Source organism: Chionomys nivalis, chromosome 19, assembly GCF_950005125.1.
Source record: "Chionomys nivalis chromosome 19, mChiNiv1.1, whole genome shotgun sequence".
Classification (NCBI taxonomy): Eukaryota; Metazoa; Chordata; class Mammalia; order Rodentia; family Cricetidae; genus Chionomys; species Chionomys nivalis.
In genome coordinates this window covers 8,545,458-8,568,839 of record NC_080104.1, presented here as the reverse complement: position 1 = coordinate 8,568,839, position 23,382 = coordinate 8,545,458, and the positions used below count along the sequence as shown (strand labels likewise).

Below are 23,382 nucleotides of genomic sequence, written 5' to 3'. Positions count from 1 at the left end.
TTTCATTGATTCTTTGGATTGTTTTCTGTGTTTCTATTTTGTTGATTTCAGCCCTCAGTTTGATTATTTCCAGTCTTCTACTTCTCCTAGGTGAGTCTACTTTTCTAGAGCTTTCAGGTGGGCTATTAAGTCTCCAATGTGTGCTTTCTCCGTTTTCTTTAAGTGGGCACTTAGTGCTATGAACTTTCCTCTTAGCACTGCTTTCATAGTGTCCCATAGGTTTGAGTATGTTAAGTCTTTATTTTCATTGAATTCAAGAAAGACTTTAATTTTATTTCTTCCTTGATCCAGGTGTGGTTCAGTAGTTGACTGTCCAGTTTCCATGAATTCGTAGGCTTTCTGGGGGTAGCATTGTTGTTGAATTCTAACTTTAATCCATGGTGATCTGATAAGACACAGGTGGTTACTAATATATTTTTGTAACTGTGTAAGTTTCCTTTGTTACCGAGTATGTGGTCAATTTTCGAGAAGGTTCCATGAGCTGCAGAGAAGAAGGTATATTCTTTCCTATTTGGGTGGAATGTTCTATAGATGTCTGTTAAGTCCATTTGATTCATTACCTCCCTTAATCCTCTTATTTCTGTTAGGTTTCTGTCTGATTGACCTGTCCATTGGTGAGAGAGGAGTGTTGACATCTACTATTAGTGTGTGTGGTTTGACTGCCTTGAGTTTTAGTAATGTTTCTTTTACATAAGTCACCCACTTGTTTCTTAAGTCCATTTGATTAGTATATTTTTCCCCAACCCTTTACTCCGAGACAATGTCTGTCTTTGACGTTGATGTGTTTCTTATATGCAGAAGGATGGATTCTGTTTTTGTATCCAATCTGTTAGCCTGTGCTTTTTTATAGGTGAGTTGAGTCCATTCACATTAAGGGATATTAATAACCAGTGATTTCTGTCTTCTGTTAATTTAGTTTTCATTGTTGGCGATGTTAATTTGTGTCCTTTGGGATTCGCTGTTATGAGATCATCAATTGTGTTTTTGTTGGTATAGTCATCTTCCTTGGGTTGGAGTTTTCCTTCTAGTATTTTGTGTAGGGCTGGGTTTGTGGCTAGGTACTGGTGAAATTAGATTTGTCATGGAATATTTTGTTTTGTCCTATGGTGATTGACAATTTTTTCTGGGTATAGTAGTCTGGGGTGGTATCCATGGTCTGTTAGTGTCTGCATAATGCTTGACCATGACCTTCTGGCTTTCATTGTCTCTAGTGAAAAGTCAGGTGTAGTTCTGACAGGTCTACCTTTATATGTTACTTGGCCTTTTTCCTTTACAGCTCTTAATATTCATTCTTTACTCTGTGTGTTTAGTGTTTTGATATTATGTGGCAAGAGGACTTTCTTTTTGAATCCAGTCTATTTGGTGTTCCATAAGCTTCTTGTATCTTCATAGGCATATCTTTAGGTTTCAAAAGTTTTCTTCTATGAGATTGTTAAATATATTCTGTGCTTTTGAGTTGAACTTTTTCTATACCTATTCTTAGTTTTATCCTTTTCATGGTGTTCCATATTTCTTGGATATTTTGGGTTAAGCTTTTGTTAGGTTTAATGTTTTCTTTAACTGAGTCTGTTTCCTCTATTGTATCTTCAACACTTGAGATCCTCTCTTCCATCTCTTATATTCTGCTGTCCATGCTTGTGTCTATGGTTCCTAATCATTTTCTCATTTGTTTCTATAATTCCCTCAGCTTATGTTTTATTTATTGCCTCCATTTTAGTTTTTAAGTCCTGAATAGTTTGTTTTCTTTTTCTTGGTTTTCCTTAAGTTATTTGCTGATGTCTTCCAATTTTTTGTTTGTCTTCTATTTTTTAAGGGAATTTCTTATTTCCTCTTCAAGGGTTTCAAACATTCTCTTGAAGTTATTTTTAGGTCATTTTCTTCTGCTTAATCCATATTTGGTTGTTCATGTCTTACTGTTGTAGGGTCTTTAGGTTTTACTGGTGTTGTGTTGCTCTTTGTGGTGTTGCATGTGTTCTTACCTTTTCTAATCATCTCTTCAGGTTGGTTAGGGGTTAAGTGTTAGGGTTAGTGCTTGGGACTGTCTGAGATTTTGTTGAATAATCTAGGTGCCAATGAATTTAAAGGTCAGATTATTTCTTGTAGTACAGTCAGTACCACAGTTCTAGTTATCACATTGGTTACTCCATGTTCCTGGAGATAGCTCAGCGCTCCTGTGCTTTGCTCTGCTCCCTTGGAGTTTGTGCTCTCAGGCATACTTTGGCCTAGGTTATGGGCTCTGCCCTGTTTCTGTAAATCCTGCAGAAGTCCTGGCTTGGAGTTGGTCCTGCAAAGGTCTGACTCTAGTCTACTGCCTCAGAGTTCCCAGACTCACATCAGACCCGCAGAGGTTCCAGGTTTCTGCCCATTCCCTTTGATATCCCAGTCCAATGTCTGGACCCAGAGGTCCTGGTTCAGGCCTATACCCTCTGAGGTCCCAACTCATGCCTGGCTCCACAGGGATCTCTGGTTCCTGCCTATTCCCTTGGAGGTCCCAGATTCACTCACGCCCAGACTGACCAAGGTCCTGACTCAGGCTTTAGTTCCTGGGAGGTCCTAGACTCAGGCTCAGACCCATTAGGGTTCTGGCTTAGGTTTATTCCCTTGAAGGTTCCAGATTCACGTCTGGACCCTCAGTGGGCTCTGGCTCACTGGCTCAGTGGTTACTCCCCTGTACCTGTTCCAATACAGATCGCTGAGTCTGTATCTGGTCACTGGCTCAGTCTTGATCCGCCAGTGTCCTGGGACTGGGTTGGATCCTGGGACTGAATTTGTTCCTGGCGTCTGCTCCCAGTGGAGCTTGCTTCCTTGAGCCTTCTGTCCTAGGTAGCTGGTTCAGTCCCACTCCTGTGGAATTTGCTGCCCAAGGTGTTCCTTACCTCAGGCCTACTTTGGCCTAGGTTATTGGCTTTGATCTGTTTCTGTAAATTCTGGTTCCCTCCTGAAGAATCCCTGACTTGAAGTTGGTCCTGCAAAGGTCTCTGGCTCTGGTCTACTGCCTCAGAGTTCCCAGGCTCAGCTGCACCCAGAACTGCAGAGAACTTGGCTCAGGCTTACTCTCTGAGGTCCCAGACTCACGCTTAGACCCACAGAGGTTCCAGGTTCCTGCCTATTCCCTTTGATATCCCAGACCAATCCAATTCTTTTTTTCTTGCCACAGGTTAATCATTATCTGTGCAAAGCAGTTCACAAGAAGTATAAAGATTCTTTGAAACATCATTATGACATTTTCCCAGTTTCCAGTGCATAGAAAAATTAAAAGAAATGTGCCTCTTTCACAGAAAGCACCATGCATTTCTGTAAAGGAAACTTGGGATTCTACTAAAGGACTTTTGAAGAACAAGTACACCGGTAGAATTCCTATACCAGAATTACAGAATCATGTGTAACATTGCTAAATGTATATGCCGAGGCCACAGAAGTGGTCCTCAGGCCATGTAGGTGCTTTCTCCTTGGCCCTCAAGTAACATGCTTGTTTAGCTCCCACTAGGTTGCCTGGAGGGAATTGCTTCCTGCATCCCAGGAACCACACATGGGGGGGAGGGGCTATGCTTTGTCATCTCTGGCAATCGTGAGTGTTCTAAAAACCACATGTTGAATTCTGGGATAATAAACACGTTTTCATGAAAATGTACTTAGCTTCTTTTTAGAACCCTGAGTTTCCTTTATAGCAACACACAATGCTTTCTGTGAAAGACTTTTTAATTTTCTATGCACTGTTAGATTTCTTCAAAACTACACATGTGCTTCTCTATAAAGAGAAGCAAGTTTCTTTCAACTGTACAAAGCATTGTTAGTAGTATCCTGAGTGTTTTTCTAAAAACCACATGTTGTATTCTGGAATAAGCACATTTTCTTAAATACACTTAGCTTTAGTAGAATCCTGAGTTTCCTTTAGAGAAATGTGTGACTAAAATATAGGATCTGCTTAAGGTCTGGGTCTAAGCTGAACTGTACTGAGTTTTAACCAGTGAGATTTATGCTTGTTAAGGACAAAGAAGAAAACTGTTTGCAATAGAAGCTTAACAGTAAAAGTGACAATAGTAGAGAATAGTTTACAGAAAAGACTGTAGGATAGCTTTTGTTAAGTAGATTAGAGGTGGGTCTCTGCATGTAATGGACACCTAAGCACCTCTGCCAAGGTGAACCTGTTGGCAGGTCATGGTGGGAATCTTCTTTCAGCACCATTTGGCTAGGGGCAGAACTTTGAGTCTGTGGCTCCTCCCTAATTTAAGCTCAAACAAAATGGCGGCAGTTGCCTCTAATGAAGTGGTGGTAAGGTCACATGGTAAAAAGCATGGAGAAACGGTGGGGATTTTAATCAGAAATAACAAGACATATAGTATGCATAGAACATGCATTTAAAACAAATCACATCCATGTGACCACACCATTCACACATTCTTCTCTACATGAAGTAGAGAGGAAACTGGAGAGAGTCTGGCTGAGGCCGGCACCAATGTTATGATTTATGGAGCTGGTAACCCGGGCCGCAGCACGTAGGAGACAAGTGCACCATGTAGATAGAGCTTGGGTAGAGTTTATTTAGTGGGTATTGAAGGTTTTAAGGGTAAGGTGGTTATGCAGGGAAAAGAGAAAGAAAAGAGGGATAGAGTAAAGAGGAAGAGGGGGAAGGGAGAAGCAGAGGCTGCCTCTTCAGAAGGATGGAAGTGCGAGATCGGCTTGCTTCATTGGGGAGGGGGAGATTGGGAGTTGGGGAGGCTTGTCTCTTAAAGGGACAGGATTCTAACATTAACAGCCTAGGCCATGTGGGGCCCAGGGTAGCCTGGTCACACAGCTGCCATGGCAGGCAGCAGCACCAGGTTCCATGAGCTGACACTGTTCTTTTGGGAGGAAAAGACCGCACATGCGCAGAGGATACAGCGTCCCGCCGGACTACAATTCCCAGAAGCATTCAAGTGTTCAACGAAAAAGCCATGCATGTGCAGGGCATATTTCCCTGACACACCTGGCTCCCCCTTAAAAACGGGGAATGCCATAACTCGTGCCCCTTTTTTTCTTCACCCCCATCCCTCACTTGTCACCCCCCCATTAAAGTTTACCCACGTGGGACCGCCATGTGTCTCGTGTTTCCTTTCCAACCCCGCAGAAAAAAACAACATTCTGGTGCCGTGACTCGGAACCTGGTATCCTTTGGAACTTAAGAGAACAAGGTCCCGTCTGAGTTACCGTGTAAGGAGGATTGTCTTGAGCTGTGGGGATGAACGGTTTCAGATGTGACAGGTGAATCCAGTGAGGAATTCCCTCGAGCTTGGCAGCTGTGGGAGTTAGAAGAATTACTCTGAGGGGACCCTGCCATTTAGGGGAAAGGGGTGAGGGACGTTGGCCTGGAGGTGAGAATAATACCTTATCTCCTATTTTAACCAGCCGGTGGACATGTGTTAGCACATGGTTGAGGTAATGAGTAATCTGTGAAGTCCCACAGTAGCGAGCGTAGGTGGAAAAGGAGGGGAGTGAGCAGGTGATCGGGAAGGGGAGAGGTTCCCGATGAGAGGCCGGGGGTTAAAACCGGCCACCCATACATGAGTTCGAAGGGTGAAATGAAAAGGGGGCCCTTTGGGAGAGCCCGAAGCCTGAGAAGAGCCAGAGGCAGAAGCCTTACCCAGTCGAGGTGAAGTTCCTGTGACATTTTAACGAGGGCATCCTTTAAAGAGCGGTTAGTCCATTCTACCTTACCTGAAGACTGAGGGTGGTACGGTATGTGGAAATTTTCTTGACTGTGGGCATATGAGTAAAATCCAGCTGCCAGTCAGTTCCCAGAAGGGAGCCCCTGGCCTGGTGGGTAGGGAAAGGAAAGCTACGATATTTAGTCCTGGGATCTAACTTTTGGCAGATCTGACGGGAGGCAGTGGTAGCTTTTAGGAACCTGATATCCTCAGGCATGGGTTTGCTATGTGTCCTGACAAAATGAAGTAGAGCTTTTTCATTGGGATGGAAAACCTGGTGTAGGTAAGAAAGGATCTGTTGGGTGTCAGGAGGTGTCTGTGAGGCTGTGGGCTGTGCTGTGAGTACTCCCTGAGGTAGCTGAGGCAGACCTGGGCTCTGGAGTGCTGCTGTCTTAGCCGCTGTGTCAGCCCAATTATTTCCCTTGGAGACAATAGAACTGTCAGACTGAGACCAACAGTGAAAATTCCTATAGCTTTAGGGAGATGGGAAGCTTTTAGCAGGTCCATAATATGCTCTGAGTTAGTAATCCTCCCTTTGTCGTGAGAAGTCCGCGCTCCTTCCAGATAGCCGCGTGAGACAGCAGGATATGAAACTCATATTTAGAATCTGTGTAAACATTTAAAGATTGTCCTTTGGCTAACAGAAAGGCACAGGTGAGAGCTATCAACTCAGCCTGCTGGTTAGTAGTATGAGCAGGGAGTGCCTTTGCCTCAACTATCTCCGTGTCATACTATGGCGTAACCTGCTCTGCGAGTCCCGTCACATAGAAAGGAGCGGCTATCTGTGTACCAGGTATAAGTAGCCTGGGACAGCCTGCCCTCCTGTATATGTGAGGGGTGAGGCAGTAGGTCCTCTAGGACCTCAATGCAGGAGTGGGATGGGGAATCATTAACATTAGGTTGAGGTAGAAGATTTGAAATATTAAGGGGTGGGCAACATTGAAATGTAAGGCTGGCATCTTCCACCAGTGCCACCTGAAGGGAAAGAACTCGAGAAGGGGGTAGGGTCTGTAGGCCTTTGTAAGTTAAGAGGTTGGACAGGTTATGATGAGAGAAGACTGTAGTGGGTGCTCCGAAGGTTAGTTTCTTTGACTCACGAATAAGAAGTTCAGCAGCCGCCAAAGCATGTATGCAGGGTGCCCAGCCCTGAGTGGTGAGGTCCATCTTTGACAGGTAAGCTACAGGTGCAGAGGGTCCCAGTTGATGACCTAAGACCCCCAGAGCATAGCCCTCCTTTTCTGCTACGTAAAGAGAAAAAGGGAAGGTTAAATCTGGAAGATGGAGAGCTGGGGCTTGGGTAAGGGCCTGTTGGAGTCTCCAGAAAGGTTTGGTGATGGGATGGAGAAGGGGCTCATGCAGAGAGTGGAGAGCTGCTTCATATAGGAGGCAGGCAAGGAGGGAGAAGGAGGGGATCCAGGAACGCAGGAAACCAGCCACTCCCAGGAATGATAAAACCTCTTCTTTGGTGGAAGGAACTGTAAGAGATTGAATTAGTTTTTTTTCTGTCCAGAGTGATAGATAGCCTTTTGGGTTGGGGTTATGGTTAACCCCAAATACGTTACCTCAGTGGTGAATAATTGAGCCTTAGAAGGTGAGACTCTATAGCCCTTTTTGGGTAAGAAATTTAGTAAGGCGGCAGTATCAGTTCTGCTGGTCTCCAAAGATGGGCTACACAGCAGGATGTCGTCGACATAGAGTACCAGTTTTGATTTAGTGGAGGGACAGTGAGAGCTGATCAGAGGCCAGGGCTTGGCCAAAGAGGTGTGGGCTGTCCTGGAATCCCTGAGGGAGAACGGTCCAGATTAGTTGTGTGGAGAAATTAGTATCAGGATCTGTCCAGGTGAAGGCAAAGATGTTTTGAGATTGAGGACTGAGAGGAATAGAGAAAAAGGCATCCTTGAGGTCTAAAACTGAGAAGTGGGAGGTTCCTGAAGGGATGGGTGAGGGGATTAGGGACAACTGGGTGTAAAGGAACAACAGCAGAATTAATAAGCCGGAGGTCCTGAACCAGACGATAAGTCCCATTAGATTTTTTGACAGCCAGTATAGGGGTGTTAAAGGGAGAAGAGGTGGGGCAGAGCAGCTCCTTCCTTAGAAGGTCAGAAATTATGGGTTTTAGTCCTCTGAGGCTTTGGGAAGAGAGGGGGTATTGAGCTTGGGTGATATACTTGGTGGGTTTTTTTAACTGAATAACAACAGGGGAATGGTGTTTAGCGACGGCGGGATTTTGGGTGTCCCACACGAGAGGGTCCACTTGGGAGGCTGGAAGAGGAAAGAGTGTGTTAGTATCAGAAGATCGTGGGGCCAGGAGAAGAAGCAGCTGCGTCACTGAATCTGGAATAAAGCGAGTGGGGGGCGCGAAAGAAATGGAGGCTCCCAACTTGGTTAGAAGATCTCTTCCCAAAAGTGGGACTGGGCAGGTTGGTAAAACTAGGAATGAATGAGTGAGAAAAATACCTCTAAACACACAATTGAGAGGCGGAGTCTGGTGAGGTAAATAAGGCTGTCCCCCCTACACCAACAATAGGGGAATTTGAAGGAGAAGTTGGCCACCAGAATTCCCTTGGATCCAAGTATGTTGCTCCGGTGTCCAAGAGAAACGAGATTAGCCGTCCCAACACAGTGAGAAGTACCCGTGGCTCCTGGTTGCAGATGGGCATGGCAGTCGGGTTGTTAATGGAGGAACCCGGAAACCTTCAGTCTTCCAGGGCCAAGCCCAATAGGTCAACCTGGGAATCTGGGCCCGTTGCCCCCACGTCATCAAACGCACGAGGACAGTCAACGAACCAGTGACCTTCCCTGTGACACCTTGGGCAGGGGCCCCTTGGGCTACGATGAGGGTTAGGGCATCCCCGGGCCCAGTGACCTGCCTTACCACACTTGAAGCACAGGCCTGGTGGCTCACACACCCCGGAAGGCGGGGGGGGGGGGACACGAACAGGACGGGTCGAATCTGTCACCTTGGCTGGCCGGGCAGGTGCGGTTATCACGTGGCAGTGATTACGAGCCTTGTCATTCCTCGCGTGGTATACTTTGAAAGCTGCCTCCAGGACCTGTCCCTGTGGGGTTAGGGGACCATTCTCCAAACGTCTGAGCTTGGTCTTGATGTCTGAGTAGCACTGGTTGAAGAAGTGGGTCATCAGGAGCTGTCTGCCCTCGGAATTCTGGATCCGTGTTTGTGAACTGTAACATAGCTTTAGTAAGGCATTCTAGAAATGCAGAAGGATTTTCCTTAGTGTCCTGAAAAATTTCTGTGAGTTTAGAATAGTTTACCGGTTTGAGAGCAGCCTTGCGGAGACCTGTCATGAGGCAAGTTAAGAACCGGTCTCTGGCCAAGATCCCACCTGGGGTGTTATAGTCCCAGTGTGGTTCTTCGTCTGGGACCGCCTTCTGTCCCCGGGGGATGGGAAGCTAGAGTTTGGTGAACTTCATCAGCATGTTGTCTGGCCTGTTCCCAGACCCGCCTGTGCTCCTCGGGAAGTAAGTTATTAGACAGGATCATTAAAATGTCGTGGTAAGTTAGGTTGTACGATTGGGTTATATATTAATTCTTATGAAAATGGTGGGATTAGATGTGTAAGAGCCAAGTAATTTAGACATATGGGAAAGTTCCGATAAGGCGAATGGGACATGGACTCTCATCAACCCGTCCGCACCAGCCACCTCCCACAATGGCAGAATGGCAGCAGGCTTGGCTTGACCAGGATTAGACTCCGCAGTGGAACGTGAGCGCGTGAGCGGAGGGGTGAAAGAAGGTGCAAGGCGGTGGGAGGAAGGGGAACCCAGAGGGGCTTTGGAAGATCGAGGGGGCGGAGTAGGGCGGGAGGGGGATGGGGAAGATAAGTCCAAAGAAGCTTCCGGCTGCCTGTGTGACCTGAGGTGGGGGTGGGGGGAAGCTTCCAACTGCCTGCATGACCTGCTGTGGGAAGAATGGGGGGAAGCTGAGTCGGAGGGGCTAGGTGAGGCCCTTGTAGATTTGGAACGGGATTTTCTTGGGGACCTAGAAGGAGAACGGTTAGGTGACCTGGAAGATATACGCAGGACTCCTGGAGACCTAGAAGTTGAATGTTTAGAGGCGTTATGAGGGGAAGATGCAGGTGAGTCCTTCCTGTGCCTAGAAGAAACTTTGGAGGAAGGAGGCATAGGTGGGGTATCGCTCGACCGGGAAGAGCAGGATGGGGTGGCCCCTCGAGGCCGGGGGGGGGGTGGAGGTTTGTCCATGGGGTCCATGGCAGGAGCAGAGGGTTCCTGGAGGGATGGCATTGCTAAGAACATGTGGGCAGGTGAACAGTGAGCGGCAGCGGAGGGGTCAGTTTTAAGGGCCATGTAAAAGAACGCCATTATATACATCATTTCTTTCCACTTAGCTGAACGGTGGCAATAGTTAGCTAACTCCCGTAGAATATCGGGGTCGAAGGAGTCATGAGGAGGCCATTTGGAATTCCCGCCTAACGCATATTTTGGCCATTTTTTTTTAGCAGAGCCGGATGAGTGTAGATAACAGAAGGAATTAGGGTGTGAGGCTGAAGAGCTTCCAAAAGCTGTCCTAGGGGAGAGGACGAGGGAACTGTTTTTGAAGGCTTAGCACCCATGGCTAGAACCATGGTAACACCCGCAAAAAGCACCAAAAGATGCCACGAACACTGGCAGGCCCTGGGCACAGGCTTCCGAGTGTCCAGGGGGCAGTGTTATAGCCTGACTGAATTGACTCTAGCCTCCGAGAGACAAAATCCCAGGCAGGAGGGAAGCAGTCAGGCCGGGGGGCCGCCTGTTGCGGCCGATGTGCTCACACCGTAGTGAGCCGTAGGCAGAGAGGACAGGAAAAGAGCAGAAAAAAGAGGTGAGAACTGGAAGCTCTGAGCTTCCAGGCATGGGTGAAGACACAGGTCCAACCGAGGGTGGAAGGCCGGGGGGTGAGTGTTAGCACCCGTCCCCAGGACACGCCAGAGAAAGCCGGGAGCTCACCCGGACAATCTCCAGGTGAGAGGGGATGTTAAGCTAACCGAGGGGAGAAAACTCACGAATCGCAGGGGGCCGCATTCAGATAAGTGGAACACGTCGGGGCGGTCGCAGGTCGTGGGTCCTGACCTTGTCCCGGGAGGCCCCCCGAGCTCCAGGTGGCGCCAAACCAGAGCCGCGGCCTCAGGTGAAAATACCGGGATGAAGAGGTTTGAGTCACAGCACCAGAATGTTTTCCGGGGGTTGGAAAGGAAACAGGAGACGCACGGCAGTCCCACGTGGGTAAACTTTAATGGGGGGGGGTGATGACAAGTGAGGGACGGGGGTGAAGAGAAAAAAAGGGGCACGAGTTATGGCGTTCCCTGTTTTTAAGAGGGAGCCAGGTACATCTGGGAAATATGCCCTGCGCATGCGTGGCTTTTTCGTGGAACACTTGAATGCTTCTGGGAATTGTAGTCCGGCAGGACACTGTATCCTCGGCGCATGTGCGGTCTTTTCCTCCCAAAAGAACAATAGACACCACCCAGGGAAAGCCAACATCTAAAGGGAACATCTGACGGTCCAACCATTAGATAAGATAGCCCAGGACTCACCTATTCCCCATTTGCTAAGACCCCTAGGCAAATGTCAGCCAATCAGGGTCTTGGAACTCTGGAAATCCCCTCATCCCAACCTCTACTATGATAAACAACCCTACCCTACCCCAACTGAGCTTGGCACTCTTTGCTCTCAACCGTTGTGTTGAACAGATGGAGAATCCAAGCTTAAATTTGAATAAATACAAGTGTCGACTCCATTGTGGTTTTGGGGAATCCCGTTAATTTGGGTGTAACAGACAGCACTCCCTGCCAAAACTAAAAGGCCTAATCCAGCAAGTCCATATAGTTCTGAGAAAGTCTGCTACTGACCTTGCCTTTTTGTGATGAATACTCCAAAAGAGATGCCATATATCTTTTTAAATGAGGTGAAATTATTTTTTCCTCTTGTGCTTTCTTTTAAAAAAAATTTAACATAATTCTTTATTGATTCTTTGGAAATTTGACATCATACTGCAATCCCACGTAACCTCTTACTCCCTCCATATGCTCCTCCTTCCCCCTGCAGCATCCTCCAAAAGAACCCCACCAAATCAATTAAAAACAAAACACACAAAACCCCACCTCAATCTTCCCAACACCTCTTCATTTATCCTAGTGGTCCTGCGTGTTGTAGTGTGTTACACAATATATCCCTTTTGGCCAATCAATCCCACCCACAAAATGTTCATCGTAGTGAGTCATGCGTCTGGTTCAAGGTCTCTGGCACAGCACACTGGACCCTCGCTGAAACTCCTCAGATCCTGCTGTTGCCCTGACTCATGGAAATCCTGGGGTTGTAGGACCAGTCCCTTCATGTACTCCAGCAGGTCATAGATATGGACAGCGTAGATGTTAGAGTGGGCCAACCCAGGGCCCGGGATGTGGATCTGGTTGGTAGCTGAGCTGGTCAGCCTGGGCCACTGGGACTGCCCCCCTCAGGCAAGGGGCAGAGTCAGTTCTCCCAGATCCATACCATAGGGTCAGTTCTCCATGGGAGGCAGGGCCAGCCATCCCAGGCCCAGTGAGGGACAAGGTCGGCTCAGCTTAGCCCTCAGAGTTCAATGTGCATGGTTCCTTTGAGCCCCTGTGGCAACATGGGCCATGGGCATCATCACAAACTCAGCGGCAGCAGGAACACGGAACCAAACATGGCCCTTGGCCTCAACTTGGGCATGGACATCATCACAACCCAAGTGGCAGCACAGGCTACCCAGGCAGCAAGGTCTTGGACGCCAACATAGTCTCAGGTGGCTATCCAAATCCCAGACACAGCCCTCCATGGAAACAGGAGCCATGGACATCAACACAGACTCTCTCTGCTGGAGTGCCACAGACCCAGACATGGCCCTAGGCAGCAGTCTTGGCCTGGATGACACCATGGCCTCCAAATGACAGGCCAGGCCAATCAGATCATCATGACCTCATGGCCCTTGGACACCAACATGGCCACAGGATATGGCCTAGACCCTAGGCATCTGTGTGACTTTTGGTGTTATCAAGAGCCATGGACCCCAACATAAACTCCAGCTATGGTAGGACCACAGACCCAGACATGACTCTCAGCAGTAGCCCTGGCCCAGATGACACCTTGGCCCCAGATGACAGTGCATGCCACTCAGATAGTATGGCCCCAGTGGTAGCAAGGCCCTTGGGGGCCAACATGGCCATAAGTTGTAGTCTAGACTGAGTATCCATGTGGCCTTTCATAGCACCATGGGCTATGGACATGAACACTGACCCCAGCTGTGGTCAGACCATGGGTCTAGACATGCTCAGCAGCCACACTTTGGGCCTGAACATCATCATGGCCACATATGACAGGACAGGCCACCAAGATTGGTATGGCTCCAATGGTGATATGACCCTAAGATGCCAGTATGGCTCCTGGCAGCGGCCCAGAACCCTGGCATCAGCATTGCCTTTGATGGTATCAGAAACCACAGACATCAACATAAACCCTGAGTGCAGTAGGGCCACTGACTCAGACATGACCCCATTGGCAGCCCACGTCTGAAAATCACCATGGCACCTTGTGCCAGTGTAGGCTGGCCACTCGGATCTGTATGACTGTGGCTGTAGCATGACCCTCAGATCCCCGACTGGCCTCAGGAGATGGTCCATGCCTTCAGCCTCACCATGGCTTTGGTGGCAACATAGGTCATGGATATCAACACAGACCCCAGCTGCAGTAGGGCCAGATACAGACATGGCCCTAGGCAGAAGCCCACAGGTTCAGATGTCACCACCCTGGTCCAGGTGACAAGCAGGCCACCAACATCAGTCCACATCATAATGGCACCCAATGCCACAGGTGCCAGGTGGGCCTGTGGGTGTCTTCAGGTAGCCCAGGCTGCTCCTGGGTGTGTTTTGCCTATTTCAGTCACACCACATGACATCAGGTATGTCTGCGGATGCCTTCAGCAGCCTGGACCATCTGAGGTGAAATTTTAATGTTTATCTTCCATCTTCTGCCAGTCAATTATAGATGGAATAAATATCCAATTCGATGGCTACCTTACTGGCTATCTATTGGTCTATACTTTCATTCTTGCCACAGATTTCACTTTTATACCATTATAAACCTGCCAACACCAAAGCAAAGTCACGCCCCAAGGGTGTGGGTAGGATTACTGACACCCCTAAAGGAGACAGGTGGTGGCAGCCATAGCTCCTTTTATTTTGCTGATACAGTAGCTGTATCAAAAACTCGTGGATCTTCAAAACTCGTTGTGCAGCTGCTGTGGCAACCACCATCTCAGATAGGGCAAAGTGGCCTGATGTTTGGGTACATGGAAAGTGATCCTTCACGTAGTACAGTTTGCTCTGTGGATTTACATGAATGGCTTGCTAGAGATCTCCTTAAATTTGCCACACTGGGATTGGCAGCATTCTCTAGACCAGCTCATGACTTCTAACTGCTGTGGGCTTGTTTCATTTCCTCTGGTCACCAGGTGCTTAGAAGTTCTTAACACTAAATACTCTAAATCAGTCATCTAGGAGAAGGATGGGGAAATAGTATGGGAAATATCGAAATATAGTTACTAGGTCGAGATCCTTTCCTTTGGCTCGTCCCATCTCATGTTTCAGAGTAGGAAAATCTGAGCTTTATGGTAAGCTGATAATTAGACATTGACCTTCAGACCCTGTTACAGGCTCCATGAATTTTCTCAGCATCAATGAAAAATAAAAATCAATTCTATCCCAGGCCAAAGAACCTCAAGTCTCAAAAAGCAGAAATTACATTTCCATGAAGAAAATAGAACCTACACAATTTCAAATAACTTCCCACACCCTGCTAATTTAAAATCCTCTGCTTCATAATTACTGGGTCAAAGAATAAATCAAATACCCAGAGGTAAATGCATAACCTTAAATACTTGTCTTTTAAACACGTGTTTTTAAAAACTATTACAAAATACTTGAATTTAATTCTAGGTCTAGTCAATTCCATAAGATTTTTTTTCCTGCTTAAAAATAGATTACTAAAGAATAAAGCAGGAAAGGCGCAAATTAACAGTCTACAGATCTGAGAGCAGGTTCTGCTGGGGACTGGAGACCAATGAGGAGACTGTCCCAAGTCCTGTCATAGAAAGACCTGTTTTAGTTGATAAGTGACAGGGCTTGGGTCCAGAAACCCGGCTGTTAAGTGGTCACTTGGAGCCAACTGCTTCTCCTGTTTAAGCTCATGTGTAAGCGAGAGTGAGGCTCAGCTGGGTCTGCCTACACAAACGACTTGCCCAAAGTTTGTCTTGGTGACCAACAAGTTAGGGTGTTTGTGCTCATCCATGCTGAGGGTTGGGTAACCAGATGTAAGTGGTACCAGGTTCCGCCCCACCATCGAGCATGGACTACAGGAAGTTATTGCTGACCCTTCCCCATGGATGTAGGTGTCCCTGAGCAGTTTTTTCTTAGGCAGAGTGTCCAGCTCTGTCACCTACCACCTGAGGTTCATCCCAGGAGTCTCATGGCACTGGCCTAAGCCAAGCATCCTAAAAATGACTGTTATTTCTCAACTTTTTTTTCTCAACTTTTCCTCATCCTCCAAACACTGACATTCACAGAGCCTTGGACCTAGAATGCAATTATAGCCAGGCAGTTTTCTCTTTAATATCCTCATGTTCTCTTTTAATGGTCAGAGCATGGTTCTAATGGGGAAATAGCAAGAGCAGCAAAACTTTAACAAAATTGGCTGGTTTTCCTGACTCGGCATTAGACTGGGATGGGGGCAGGCAGCTCTGGAGGATTCCCTATATCAAGTTCTAGAAATTTCCTTCCAATCTTAGCCTTTATGAGTTTGAAAAGTTGTAAATGTTTGCATAAGATCTGAGACGCAGGTCTTTGCCTTACTTGTTAATGGAGTGAGATTGATCCCCTCCCCCAGTATTGATCGCTTGGATTTCTGAGACACACCCTAATGGGTTCCCTATCTGTTCATCCTTCACTGCATTGCTCTGCTTGGTTTTCCAATACATTTAGACTTCTCGGGTCCAAATGGTGCTGGTCTACATGTTTTTCCTGTTCCATGTATGGACCAGACTATGCTAGCGTTGGGGAACAGACAGCCCCCCCATTTCCCTTTAGAAATTCTCTAGGAAATGGCCATTTTCATCACTGGGACAACAGTAACTTCGGGTATTCAAAGAATTTAACACTAGCAAGCTATACAAGACGTTAAGACATCAACAAGTCAGGGCTAAAGAGTGCTCAGTGCTGAGAGATCTTGCAGAGGATACAAATTTAGTTCCCAACACCCATATCAGGCATGCCTGCCATGCCATGATGGGGTGACCCCTTTGAACATAGCCAGGATAAACTCTGCCTCCCCTAATTGTTGTCAGGAGATTTTGTCAAGGCAAAATAAGTCCTATACGCCAGGAGCTCCCCACGTTAGCGCATTCCCCCAACTCCCCATGGTAGCATGCCCCTAGCCCCCTAGCTCCCCATGGTAGCGCGCCCCCCAGGAGCCCCCACTTTAGTCTACATTAGAACTTTAAGAATTCTTTCACCTTTTTTTTCCCCTTGGTCATCTCTACAGTTAATTCTATGCCCAGACTAAAATTAGGCTGTGTTTGCTTTCTCCAAGAGCCACAGTGCTCTTGGAATCTAATTCCAAAAAGCTCCTTAGTGGCATTAGTTCTCTTAACGAGCTCGAGGAAAGCTTAGGATTATAGAGATCTTTGGCTCCTCGATAGGGGACTGGTATTCTCTTGGTTTCCTACATTGTAAACAAAATGTTTTCTGGTTTTCACCATGAATTTGTATTTTAACCTCTGGGTTGCAATTACAAGTGAGTCTCTTGTCATCCAAATAGCAGAATGACTTTTCAATATTGATCTCCACTCACGTTTAACTGCAGTTTATTTAGTATGATTTGCCTTTCGATTTGATAATTGTTTTTTTGCTTAAAAAGGTATTCTGTCTACTGCTATGTACACATTAATTGCGGTGATCAAATCGATATCATTAGTGATCCTACTTTTCCATCAATTGCTAGGGAGGTGTATTAGTGACCCAACACATTTAAGGCTTTTCTTTTTCACCTAAACGGCATAGTTTGGTTGTTGTAGTGTAAGATGAGGATGTGATACACGTTCAAGGCAAACAACTGAAGTGAATATTCAATGCTGCTTCTTGGCTCAGTTTGTCTTCCCTAACGTGAACATGTGACAAGCTGGAACACCCCCATGTTGGCTTAACTGGTGTCTTTTCACTTCAACTTTTCTGTATCGTGTTTTGGATATCCCATTTGTGTGTCTGCATCGTCTCTAAGGCCTCGATGTCTATCTAAAGAACTATGTGTGTATCTGTGTGTCGCATGTGTATTAGCCTCCCAGCCTGCCAGAGGGAAAAACCCTTGCCAATAAGAATGTTTCTCTGGGGCAAGAACCCTGAAGTAAGCCATCTTGGATCAAAAGGTAATCAGGGTTTATCCTGATCCAATTCTGGGCCTTCATTTAAAGTTATCTACCTGTTTAGAATTAGCTGTCTCCTATTTCTCTTGCTTCTTACCTGATTTGCTCACCATGCTTCCTTATATAACCCAGAACCGCCTTCCTATGGGGAGTGCCACCCACAATGGGCTGTACCCTTCCACATCAATCATTAATGAAAACTTCCCAGGCCAAGATGAAGTTATTTCTCATCACAGATGATGCAAGCATGTAATCAAGTTTCATGGTGCTAAGAATGGTCCCTATAGGCACATACCTTTTGAATGCTTGGTCACCATTGAAAGGAACTCAGAGGATGGGAGGATTATGCGGTATGGCCTTGTTGAACAGGAAGTGTTGCTGCAGGTAGACTTTGAGGTTTCAAAAGCTCATGCTATGCCCAGTCTCTGCTCCAGCACCTGCTGCAAGGGGCCAGCCAAGCTCCCCACCATAACGGGCTAAATGTCTGAAACTGTAAACAAACCCCCGCTAATGATTTCTCCTCTAAGAGTTGCCCTGGCTGGGAGTCTCTTCACAGCAGTAGATACTGAGACAGGTTCACAGAAAAGCTAATGAGCACAGACCACTCCCTTTAGCTCTGAGGGAAGGATCAGGTGCTCAGACAAAGCCCTGCTGGATGGAGCATTGCTGTGAATGACCAGAGAAGTCACAACATGGGACGTACCAGGACTTGTTCATTGTCCCCAAAGGAAGACTCACAAAGAGGACCAGCTTCATTGAGAAGCTGTAGTGGTTGTTCTTTGTGGTCCAGGGATGAGAAGTCAGGAGAAAGGGTTTATTTTAGCTTACAGTTCAGAAGGATCCAGTCCATATTAGTGAGGAAGACATGCAGTGGTTAGAGAAGGCGATTGACAGGAGCAGGACCCTGACTGGTCACACTGTCTCACTAGGAAACACAGTGAACAGGAAGCGAGGCCTCTCTGTAATGCCCCACTTCCTACAGCAAGACTTTACCTCCCAAAGTTTCCATAACCTTCCCCAAATAGTGCCACTAGCTGGGGACCAAGGCTTCAAATACACGAGTCTATGGGAAACAGTTAATATTTAACCTCGGTGTCTGTGGTTTAAATATGAAACAGTTCTGAAGGAAATGGAATGGAGGAATCTGATGGCAAGTGAGCAAAATGGAAAATTGCCCTCTTATTTAGATTGAGCCAATGCCAAGTTAAAGAAACCCACAATACCATAACTTATCTGTATTTTATTCATCACATCCTTCAGAGGCATCTGCGGAGCCTGAGGAGCTCTACCCTGCGAAAGGAACAATACTTAGTAGTTCTGGCTGGATGCAGGGATGGATATGTACGAATGCTCAAACCACTGACAGCCTTTGCATTTAGAACAAGACCTGTAGTTGGTGGATCCAGACACTCACGGGGCTGATCAGAGATGGAGAGAGGCCTGGCTTTGGTCAGTTCTGTTTCTGAATGTCTAATGGCTCGAACAGACTTAAAAGGGGAGCATATGTTGTTGCCTTAATCTGTAAATCAAATTAAGAGTTAAGGAAGACTGAAAGACCAAGGAGAAGCCCACTAAGCTGCAGCAGCAAGCCAGTAGCAAACACTGTCTGGGTAGAACAAGAGAATACTGTCCCCTCAAACTTGGAGTGTGGATCTCCCTCAGTCACTTGTTCAGCTTGAGTCCGACACTAGCCAAAGTCAATTGTTGATGATGAAGCCATTGCAGGATCCCAGAGATTGTTATTCCTGAGGCTTCTAGAGGTTGCTGGCCTACAAACCTGAGTATGACCATCCTGCTTGTATCATGACCATCCCAGTTGTTGTATCATGGCCATCCCGGTTGTTGTATCATGACCATCCTGCTTGTATCATGACCATCCCAGTTGTTGTATCATGACCATCCCGGTTGTTGTATCATGGCCATCCCGGTTGTTGTATCATGACCATCCTGCTTGTATCATGACCATCCCAGTTGTTGTATCATGGCCATCCCGGTTGTTGTATCATGGCCATCCCGGTTGTTGTATCATGGCCATCCCGGTTGTTGTATCATGGCCATCCCGGTTGTTGTATCATGGCCATCCCGGTTGTTGTATCATGGCCATCCCGGTTGTTGTATCATGGCCATCCCGGTTGTTGTATCATGGCCATCCCGGTTGTTGTATCATGGCCATCCCGGTTGTTGTATCATGGCCATCCCGGTTGTTGTATCATGGCCATCCCGGTTGTTGTATCAACCTGGGGCCTTGAACATTTAACTATCAAATGTTTTAAGTGATGTGGACAACAGTCATGCCTTGATATGACCAGTAGATAAAATGTAGCCATTGTTCCAAGCATGAAAACCTAAGGTGGCCATTTTCCTCCTTGGAAGGACCACATGGGAAACTTGAATCCCATTGACATAGCCATGAAGATTTTAGATTCTGGCAAGGAAAAGGAGAGAAGGGTATACTTGACCAAGGGATGCAGAAGAGCTCCACAAAAGTCAGTACTGAAAGGTCATCTTGCAAAACATCAGCAAAGACAAAAATGCTACATGGTGGTAGTGAAGAGCTAAGTAAAGGCAGCTGCCATGTGAGTCCAGCAGGAGCTTTTCTGGGGTTCATTAGACAACACTTGGTGCCCCCATGGGTAGGTGGCAAATGGGGATTTGAGTAGGTCTGGCAAAAGCTTGCTAAGTAGTTCTCAGAGGGGAGGCCTGAGGATAGGGACAATGTCTGGGTCAACTATCAAGCATGTAATCAAGAGGCTACAAATGAAGGCTGAAACGAAACATCTAGAATGAGCATGGACAAACAATACCAGCAATGGCCTGTTATAGGTTTCATCTTCTCAAAGCAATCACCCTTGATATTTAGGGAATGAGATATCAGACCTAGATATCCAGACCTGAGAAAGGAATGGGGGTGGTGTGGGTTGGAAAGATGTAAAAGTCAGGCACTGAAGCAGGCTGAGTGTCTCACACAGCCCAGCAGATCTGACTTGATTATTACTACCATAACTGTCATACATTGGGTCCAAGGGACCAGGTCCATTTGTGAGTCTCTTCACTCAGTTATCAGATGTGAACAGCCCCAAGAAAAATTGACATAGAAGTCTGAGGTTTGGAGATGGTTGCAGTCAGAGGATGCAGTCTGATAACAGGATCACCCATTTGGTCTGAGTATCGGTAAAAACTCTAGTGGTGGCCTGAGGAAACAAGCTTCACAGGGAGCAGAAGCCAGGAGCAAATCCAGTCCCCGGGAGCCAACTCAGTCCCGGGACACTGTTGGATCAGGATTGAGACAGCAACCAGATCCAGCATCAGCCATCTTCACCAGAACAGGTCCAACTCCAAGCCAGGGACTTCTGCAGGAGGGGATCCAGATCAGGATTTACAGAAACAGGGCAAAGCGGCAACCTAGGCCAAAGTAGGCCTGAGACAGCAAACTGCAATGGAACAGAGCAAAGCACAAGAATGCTGAGCTATCTCCAGGAACAGGGGTAACCAATGGGGTAACTAGAACTGTGACACTGACTGTACCACAGGGAACAACCATCTGAGCTTTGCATTCACTGGCACCTAGAAGATTATTCAACAGAATCCCGGACAGCCTAAACCACACCTATTAGAGTACTGAACATCTATGCCCAAATACAAGGGCACCCTCATGCATGAAAGAAACACTTCTAAAGCTTAAATCATGCATTAAACCCCACACACTAATAGTGGGAGACTTCAACACTCCATTCTCACCACCAGACAGGTCTGTCAGACAAAAAATTAACAGAGAAATAAGGAAACTAACAGATGTTGTGACTTAAATAGACTTAACAGACATCTATAGAATATTCCATCCAATCAGGAAAGAATATAGCTTCTTCTCAGCACCTGATGGAACCTTCTCGAAAAATTGACCACATACTTGGTAACAAACCTCAACAAACACAAAAAAATTGAAATAACCCAATGTACCAATGATGGAGGAAGGTCATTGGTTAAATAATAAAGAAACTGCCTAGGCCCATTTATAGGCCAGCCCTTAGGTGGGTGGAGTAAACAGACAGAATTCTGGGAGAAAGAAGCCGAGTGAGGAGTCGCCATGATTCTCTCTCTCCAGATAGACGCAGGTTAAGATCTTTCCTGGTAAGGCAGCTCGTGGGCTACACAGAATATTAGAAATGGGTTAGATCAATATGTAAGAGCTAGCCAATAAGAGGCTGGAACTAATGGGCCAGGCAGGGTTCAAAAGAATACAGTTTCCGTGTAATTATTTCGGGGCATAAGCCATGCGGGCGGCCGGGTGCCGGGGACGCAGCCCCGCCGTTCTTATTACAACATGTACCTTATCAGATCACCATGGTTTAAAACTAGAGGTCAACAGCAATACTAATTCCAGAAAATCCACAAACACATAGAAATTAAGCAATGCTCACCTGAGTCATCAATGGGTCAAGGAAGAAATAAAGGGAGAAATTAAAGACTTCCTAAAATTCAATGAAAATGACCACACAACATACCCAAATTTATGGGACACAATGAAAGCAACTTTTAGAGAGAAAAATTCATAGCACTAAATGCCTGTATAATGAAGCTAGAAAAATCCCAAACTAGTGAATTAACAGAATATTTGAAAACTTTAGAAAAGAAAACTCACAAAAGAGAACTAGATGGAAGGAAATAATCAAATTGAGGGCTGATATCAACAAAATAAAGACAATACAAGAGAATCAATGAGACATGGAGCTGGTTCAAGAAAATCAATGAGACATGGAGCTGGTTCAAGAAAATCAACTAAATCAACAAATCTTTATCCAAACTAACCAAAAGGCAGACACAGAATATCCAAATTAACAAAATCAGAAATAAAAAGGACATGACAGACATGGAGGAAATACAGAGAATCATCAGGTCATATTTTGAAAACCTGTACTTTACAAAATTGGAAAACTTAAAGGAAATTGACAACTTTCTGGATATATCACTTACCAAAATCAAGACCAGATAAGCAAATTAAACAGACTTATAACTTCTGAAGAAATAGAAACAGTCATCAAAAGTCTCCCAACCAAAAAAATCCTAGGAACAGATGGTTTCAGCTCAGAATTCTACAGATTTTCAAAGAACTAATAACAATACTCCTCAAATTATTCCACACAATAAAAACAGAAGGAACATTGCCAAACTCTTTTTATGAGGCTACAATTACCTTGATATTCAAACTACAGAAAGACATTACTAAGAGAATTACAGACCAACTCACTCATGAACATTGATGCAAAAATACTAACAATACTGGCAAATCAAATCCAAGAACACATCAGAACCATCATCTACCATGATCAAGTCGGCTTCCTCCCACAGATACAGGGATGGTTCAACACATGAAAATCTGTCAACGTAATCCACCATATAAACAAACTGAAAAATAAAAACCACATGATCATCTCATTAGATGCTGAAAAAGCTTTTGACAAAATACAACATCCCTTTATAATAAAGGTCTTAGAGAGCAGGAATACAAGGAACATACCTAAACATAATCAAGGGAATATACAGCAAACCAACAGCCAACATCAAACTAAATGGAGAGAAACTCCCAGCGGTTCCACTGAAATCAGGAACAAGACAAGGTTGTCCACTCTCTCCATATCTATTCTATATAGTTCTTGAGGTCCTAGCTAGAGCAATAAGACACCAAAAGGAGATCAAGTGGATACAGATTGGAAAAGAAGTAAAACTCTCACTGTTTGCTGATGATATGAAGTGATCCCAAGAATTCTACCAAGGAACTTCTACAACTCAAACACTTTCAGCAATGTAGCAGGGTACAAGATTAACTCAAAAAATCAGTAGTCCTCCTGTACACAGATGATAAGGGCTTTGGAAGAAATCAGAGAATCAACACCCTTCACAATAGCCACAAATAGCATAAAATATCTCAGAGTAACTCTAACCAAACAAGTGAAACACTTGTATGACAAGAACTTTAAATCTTTAAAGAAAGAAATTGAAGACACCAGAAAGTAGAAAGATCTCCCATGCTCTTGGGTAGGCAGAATTAACATAGTAAAAATGGCAATCTTACCAATTTTACCAAAAGCAATCTACAGATTCAATGCAATTCCCATCAAAATCCCAGAAAAATTCTTCATAAGACTTCGAAAGAATGGTACTCACCTTCATATGTAAAAGCAAAAACCCAGGATAGCCAAAACAATCCTGTACAATAGAAGAACTTCTGGAGGCATCACAATCCCTGACTTC

At 45.8% G+C, this 23,382-nt stretch overlaps 1 protein-coding gene across 1 annotated transcript in view; it reads right to left on the bottom strand.

Annotated features, from left to right (window-relative positions):
* The window catches only part of LOC130862005 (DNA fragmentation factor subunit beta-like), a 46,979-nt gene that overhangs the window by 4,172 nt on the left and 19,425 nt on the right, over nt 1–23,382 (bottom strand). The window contains exons 2-3 of the mRNA XM_057751374.1: nt 10,706–10,930; nt 8,645–8,893 (exon numbers count right to left, since the gene is read on the bottom strand). Of these exons, the coding sequence (XP_057607357.1) occupies nt 8,645–8,893; nt 10,706–10,930 (474 nt within the window). The remainder of the gene's footprint in view (nt 1–8,644; nt 8,894–10,705; nt 10,931–23,382) is intronic.